This window comes from Montipora capricornis, chromosome 14 (assembly GCF_036669925.1).
Source record: "Montipora capricornis isolate CH-2021 chromosome 14, ASM3666992v2, whole genome shotgun sequence".
NCBI lineage: Eukaryota > Metazoa > Cnidaria > Anthozoa > Scleractinia > Acroporidae > Montipora > Montipora capricornis.
Genome location: NC_090896.1, coordinates 45,949,546 through 45,957,045, shown reverse-complemented (window position 1 = coordinate 45,957,045; position 7,500 = coordinate 45,949,546). Strand labels below are relative to the sequence as shown.

The 7,500-nt window shown below is 35.9% G+C and overlaps 2 protein-coding genes across 2 annotated transcripts in view; one reads left to right on the top strand and one right to left on the bottom strand.

Annotated features, from left to right (window-relative positions):
- The window catches only part of LOC138032093 (uncharacterized), an 11,696-nt gene extending 5,092 nt beyond the window's left edge, over positions 1-6,604 (top strand). Inside the window, exons 5-7 of the mRNA XM_068879684.1 lie at positions 1,546-1,603; positions 2,443-2,566; positions 3,164-6,604. Coding sequence (XP_068735785.1) covers positions 1,546-1,603; positions 2,443-2,566; positions 3,164-3,440 — 459 coding nt within the window. The 3' untranslated portion in view covers positions 3,441-6,604. The remainder of the gene's footprint in view (positions 1-1,545; positions 1,604-2,442; positions 2,567-3,163) is intronic.
- Positions 3,875-7,500, bottom strand: part of LOC138032094 (very long chain fatty acid elongase 5-like) — an 8,384-nt gene continuing 4,758 nt past the window's right edge. Inside the window, exons 3-4 of the mRNA XM_068879685.1 lie at positions 7,285-7,500; positions 3,875-6,889 (exon numbers count right to left, since the gene is read on the bottom strand). The exon at positions 7,285-7,500 is cut by the window's right edge and continues 9 nt beyond it. Of these exons, the coding sequence (XP_068735786.1) occupies positions 6,542-6,889; positions 7,285-7,500 (564 nt within the window). The 3' untranslated portion in view covers positions 3,875-6,541. The remainder of the gene's footprint in view (positions 6,890-7,284) is intronic.

The window sequence follows — 7,500 nt, the reverse complement described above, 5'->3', positions numbered from 1 at the left end:
AATCAGGGATGTTAACATACTTCAATGCAATTACATGGATGACCTCCCCAACAATAGCTTGCACTGATACAGAGAGTGGCAGCCCTATTTTGATGTAACCTGCCAAGGTGACGTGGCTAGTTAATTCTTAAAAGCATCCTGTGGATGGAGTAGTGCCAAGCAGTCAACTGGACTGATTATCCAGTAGCTTGTATTATTTTAGTCTTATAGCTGGTAAGTTGACTTATGTGTTTAACAAGACGTGTTGTTATATGCATAAATTTGTTCAGAAATTTGAGAGTTTTTATCAGTGGTAAGATAACTTAATGCACATTACCGGCTTATTAAATGGAGCTCAAGGACAAGACCATCCTTCTCTGGAATGACCAGGATGTTCAGTATCCCCAGAGTCCATCCTAATAGCAACAAGTTCTCCTACTAAGTTAATCGCTTTGTATACAGTAAGTCTGGCCAGCCTATTTAAACCCATGGTCTTTAAGCTCCATTATAAAACAATTCGAAAGAGGTCAGGGTGTTCAGATCGTAACAGTAACAAGTTCTCCTTGTTTATAACCCTTTGTATACATTAAGTCTGGCCAGCCCACTTAAAGCCATCAAGATGTGTTGTTATATGCATAAATTTGTGCAGAAATTTGAGAGTTTTTATCAGTGGTTTAAGATCATAACGTAATGCTCATGTTGTAAAACCAAAGTAATTACTTGGACAGAGACAATCCAGTAAACCAATCAAAACTTGAAGTAATAGCCCTTTTCACGGTTAGTTTCACTCATTTGCATTTCAATATAAATATCTAACATGGGTGTGAGGCAATTTCGGGTTAAAACTACAAAATAGCCCGAAATTGCCTCACATACATGCTAGATTACATTGTAATGCAAATGAGAAAAACTAACCGTGAAAAGAATCAATTACACGTAGCCGACACAAAGCATGGGGAAAGTGTGCATGTGCGAGCCACGGTTGGTTTTGGTTTGACTTCTGATTGGTTGAAGATCGCTCTTGTAAAAACCAGGCATGGATACTGTTGCATCCTTTGACAGTTTTTAGCATGACTTTTGATGACAATAATAATTATAGTAATAGGCCATTTCCATGTTCATGTCTGCCTCCTCTTCAAAGCGAGTCTAAGTGCAAAGTTTTTCTTACGAAGATTAGTTTTCATTCACATGTAAAGTAGAACTAATAACCAACGCAAAATAGACTCGCTTCAAAGAGGAGGCAGACATGAACTCGGAAATGGCGTATTGAGAAGACGGGACATAGGCACCCAAGGCTGCCAATGAGAACTTCAAGTTTTAATGTCTGTGGAGCACTTAGGTACAACATACAGTCATGTAATAATAATAATAATAATAATAATAATAATAATAATAATAATAATTTATTGATTTATAATGCATCTTTTCCATTGGATAATCAAAAGCACACGACAATAGAAAAATCTTCTCATCAAAATTACAAAATAATAATTGTAATTTTGATTATTTGAGTGAAGAAACGTCCTAAATTATAAGCAATAAATTCTTGTTTCTTGGTTCCTTCAGGAAACTGCCAGATCAAAGGCGGAATTGTTGGTGAAAACAATAGATGATAAATTACAAGGTTTGAGACTCAATTTCAGTGCAATATTGCAAATGACAGAGAGTCCTTGCATTTGATTTGATCAAAGACCATTTTAATAATAATTATTGCTAGTGGCTTGGTGAATGTTCGTAATATCAACTTTCTTTATAACGTATAATTCAGAAAGTGATGTTTAAAAAATGAGCAGCAAAGTTTTATCAGGGTTGTTGAAAACATGAGGCATAGGCAAGTGTTTTTCGACCAGATAAAACACCTGCTGTGATTTCTTGAATGGCTTCATAAACATTCCACAAAAAGCGTGTCCTTCTGGACTCAGAACAATGGTTCGAATTGTGAGAGGAGAGTATTAGCAAACAAGAAAAACAAGCTATGCCTTATTAGTATCATCCTACTTGTGGACTAATGCAAATCCTGCATTTTGATTGGCTACGCTACTAGAGGACTATTATTAATAGTCCTCGAGTAGCGAAAAGCGTGACGCTTTCTTTCGTTTTATTCCCAAATAAATATTACTTTAACTTGCATTTGGTAACTTTATTATTGCTTTTTGTGTCCGACCAGTTGGGTGATGCTAAAACAATTAGACCCGTAGCCCGCAAGGGCTATGGGTCTAATTGTTAATTAGAATACTAACGAGGAGTGTTTAATCAGGATATAAAGCTCATGCACGTGATGTTTCATCGGCATTTTAGCCTAACAGCTAATGAATTATTAATGACCTTTGAAGCATGGTTTAAGAATGCAGGCAAACTCAGTTAATAATTTTATTGATTCTTGTTGAAATCACCCAGATTATTTATTTGAAATTGAAATTTGCTAAAACTGACTGTAGATTATGTGATTTTTCCTTTTAATAGGGTTTATTGATGCTGATCAGTGGATGAAATGGGTTTTACAAATTCCAGAAGATGAAATCACCAAACTCACCAACTTTGACATCTTACCAGCTGAAATAGACTCTCAACAACCCAGCAGTTCAATGTATGTTTCATTTGAAATTCCTTTGATAAGAAGGCCTTAATCGGTTAATGATTAATTAACAATAATAATTATTATTATGGATTTTGGAATTCTAGGTTCCTCAGTGGTTGGATCAGTTGTGATGTTTCTAGCAGGGCAGCGGTGTCTCTCTTTTGTTTGAACATCCAAAATGACCGAACAAACAATGGTTTAACAATGGTTTTGCATTACTGGTAGAGCAAAAGAGAGGCTGCTTGTGGACATGGAGGTGGCATGATCTTACTCATAAATTATTTGACTCCCATTGCACCTTTAGGGCACGCCCAGTTGCTGAGTAAAATCGTCTGGTATTAGACAGAGTAAAATCTGTGAAGTCTCAATCCTGGGTGTCAATGGATTAAGTTGTCAGTTCACAAAAAGTTAGAATTTATTTTCTGGTAGCCTAAAGGGTATTTTTCATCTCATGTAGGTATGATTTGTACATTTCCCTCCTCAATTACAATGGACATTGCTGCCATGTCATGCCAAAGTCAATACACTATTAATTACCCAACATTTTATCTTTGACTACTTTTAAAAGAACTTGCATACACCTGTATCATGATTCTTTGTCAACAGATCTGAGCCAGAGAGTGAACCTATAATTTCAGATGAATTATTGGTGGATATAGCGGGTAAAATTGGAGAGAGAGACTGGACTCCACTTGCTCATAACCTTGGCTTCACCAAGCAAGAAATACGAGATGTGAAAAACAACTACCCAAATCGCTCACGAGAACAGACTTATCAAATTTTGTTGCTTTGGAAACAGAAAATGGGTCATGCGGCGACCCAAGCTGCACTGGAGCAATCTTTGAGGAACTCTGGGTTTGAAGCACAATCTAGTTTGTCCTGATTAAAACAGTGAAAAAAGATAAAGAAATAAAGAAACAATTACTGACAATTATGAAGGAATGAAATAGATATCTTGGCATTGGCTGCTTTACAAAGCGGTTATTCCTCAGGACACTAAATCTTGATTGAATGAATTGCAGTTAAAGATGTTTGAAAATAATTTAAATAATAATGTTGAAAAGGAGAAGGCATAATTATAACGATATTCACCGTTTATAAACAATTCTTTTGATTTTTAAATTTTGTCAACCACAGAACAAAAGAACCAAAGTTTGTTTCGACAGCCAATAGATCTCTGGTTGGCACATTAAATGACAACAGGTGACGCAATAGTGAGTATCTGCTTCCACTGCGGCCTCTGAGCAGGTTGCAACACTGACTAGCCATAGTAAAGATAGAGAAAAACATGAACAAATGAATTCATTCACAACATTCGCCGGCCAAGGAGTGATGTGATGGGTGTAGTCACTTAGCAGTAAGATGTAAAGTGGAGAACTGGAGGTGGGTCAACCCTGTTCTGCCAAGCTATGTCACAGAGCATGATCCATCATGACATGAAATGTTTGTGATTGAACCCTTAAGTATACAGCCATGTTTTCTCATGTCGAAGAGATGAATCATTGAGCTAAGATATCAGTGTAACATGTAAGGATCCCTCCTTTTAGCCCAAGAACAAAATTAATGGTTGATGCCAATGAGGAAAGTTATGATTTATAATATTTTAATATTTCTTGTGAAAAACCAATGTTCAAGCCAGAGTAAAATTGTCTCTGGGGAATTTTGATGGATTTAAAACAAAAATTAATGGTTTAATTAAATCACAGAGGACACAACACTTCATAATTATTTTCATTGGTGGCCTGGCATAATATCAGTTGAGGGACTCATCAGAGGCATTTCGCTATGGACGTTTCAAACACTACATTTGAAATCCTCCTAGCATTCATATGGCATTGGCAATTTGGCCTTATACCTCAAGAGAATTTCTCATATATGCCAATAAACAATCGTTATTATTGTTTACTAGCATGTTATGGGAAGTGAAGTGTATTCTGACCTTATTCATAAATGGTGGTCAATTTATAATTCTTTTGTCGAAGTGCAAATTAGCCTACCAAGCCTTGATACCCTACAGTGAATTGAAAAGAATTCTTGCTCTAAAATGAGGCTTGGTAGGCTAATTTGCACGTGGACAAAAGAATTATAAATGTGACCGCCATTTATGAATAAGGTCTATTACATTGCACACTTTCATGTCTTGCTTAGCTAATATACAATTTAAGTTTTGTTCATGCCAAGAAAAGAAAAAAAATCAAAACAATTTCCCAGTTCCAAAACTTGTCTTTGGATTTCACTTATCAAGATCCCAAAGTTGCCCAGACAATGATGAAGCTATTATAGTTATATCTAGAAGTGAACCGCATTCTTTATTTATTATCTTTGCAGCATATGCATTGAACGAATAAAAACCCATTGATACAGAACATTTTATTTATAGTTGAGTGACATGATCTGCTCAAACAGATCATATTTCTCTCTCCCTTTTATAATTTTTATTATAGTTATCAAGACGGAATGTTGTAAAAGACCCTTTAAATTGTTAACAGATTCCTTTTTCGTTTTTATCTAATTATTGGTTTTCTGAAGTTGTGTATTTTAATGGTGAATTTTGTAAAGACACAAGTACATTGTGGCTCTGTTTTATCAATCATGGATTGAGACGCAGCTTTGAGACACAATACTCTCCCCAGCACATGTGCAGTTCTGAGTATAGCAGACCACAAGCGGCCCAGTCACAGAGGGTAAAAAAATTATAAGGATTTGTATGGGAATCTTGATAACAAACTGAAAAAGACATTTAGATGCAAAAGTTCTCAATGAAAACGCTGTACTTTATTGTTGTGGTGTCGCTTGTTGTGTAGTTATTTGCCTGATTCATTGTGATTTAAATTAAATGACTTCTCAAATTCCTGGGTTGTCACTCGTACATAATAATGTTATTTGGATAAAAAAGAGCCACAAATAGTTGTGTTGCATTAGACAGTTACACTCCTAGGAGTCAATGGGCTTTTATTATTATAATGTAATTATTATTTATTCATTTCAAGCAAAGATTGACAAGCTACAGTGTATTATAAATATGAGATGCATATCTGGGATGAACTTGGGCAAACATTTGAAGCACATTGGTGGGAGCCATTTTAATTTAAAATTAGTGCACCAGCCAGATGTATAATTTTGTGCAAAAAATTCTAGTGACTTCACTGGTCACATTCATCCTGTATACAGATGCACAACAGACAGATTGTGCATGCATCTTTGAAGCTGCACAAAGAAGTTAGTTTGTCTAGATCCATATTTTGTCTCTTACATAAGTTGAAGGATTAAAGAGGACGCATCGATTCTCTGTGACTATGAGTTTCATGTTCTGTCTGACGAGCGCTTAGGTGCGAAACTCAGAGTCACAGAATCGATGCGTCCTCTTTAATCCTTCAACTTACCGGTATGTATACTTAGCTCTGCTACCACAGCATTGAGCACTTTATGCCAAGGTAGACTCTACCTCCACATTTATTTTGTCTTTTATCTATTTTTATATTAGGCTGGTGACATAGACCTAAATGTTTGCCCAGGTTTTGTCGCAGACTCCTTCTGCTCCTCTAGCATAAGTAATTAAATAACGCACGAGGAAAGGAAGAATTAAGTGCACAATACAGTGTAAGTTTCATTTCAATAATGTAAAATAACTAGAGCATTGTTGAAAAAAGCTAGTTGGGAACACTCGGTAAATAATCTAAGGGATGAGGAATCAGGTCTTTTAAATCTCTTTTGCATACAAGCTACAGCAAAGAGAGAAATAAGATGAGAAAAGTAATAAATAGGTACATATGCAAATTACCGGTATGTAAATTTAGGTTCATTTTTGTGAAATTTGTATCACAATGTAAATGTACAGTGTAGAATATAAGTGCTCTTGCTGTTTAATATAATTTAAAAAATGAATGAAAAGATTAAATTTTGTGTAATGCAGTATGAGAAGTCTGATTATTAAATATGAACAATAATTATTTATTAAGATATAAAATTAATCTTCTGCAGGTTTCACTCATTTTTCTTGTTAAGTTTGACTTTGACAAAAGCATGATAATAAAAATTGCCAAACAATGCCATCATACTCATGTCATAAAATATAGCAAAAATACAGAAACCATGGTGCAAGTAACCAAACCATGCGTGGATAAGACCGACCACAAACTGAAACAACTGGAGCTGAGTCATTCTCTGCTTCCACTGCGGCCTCTGAGCAGGTTGCAACGCTGACTGGCCATAGTAAAGATAGAGAAAAACATGAACAAATGAATTCATTCCCAACATGACGCCAATGGCTGGCCAAGGAGTGAAGCGAAGGGCATAGTCACTTAGCAGTAAGATAGATGTATGGTGGTATACCTGAAACAGAAGTCAATCTTAGTAACAACAACAACAACAACAGCAACAACTTCATTTGGCACTGCTAAAGAAAATATGTTTACAACAAGAAACAAAAAATGGGCACCATGCCATTTAGAATAGTAGCAGAGGTAATCAAGCTAAATGGCCATTTCCAAGATGTAACATACCCTTCATAAATAATATATGAAGGGCATGTTCAATCTTGGATGTGGAGTTACATGTAAAAGCAAAATGTCAGGGTCTGACCATTTTTAGGTGCCCTTTCAAAGGCAGCAGTCTCGTCTCATTTCAAGCCCCTAAGTGGTTAGTATAGTTGGATTCTGAACTCCCAGCCCGGTAGTCTACTAAAACAACAATAATCCAAAACTCTGTCATGACAATGATTAACTTACATGAAGGAATGTGATTTGCCGTTGCCTGTGCCTAAGAATCATGAAGACTGTATCCAGAAGCTCCAAGTATTTGGTGAACACATAGACAACAAATGCATGTTTCACATCAGCATCATGAACCATGGCAAATGTGTAAAGCAGACCACCTTGATAATAAGCTTTCACAATGACACCAAAGGAGTAAAGGCTGAGAACACTACAGATAAAGTTGTATGC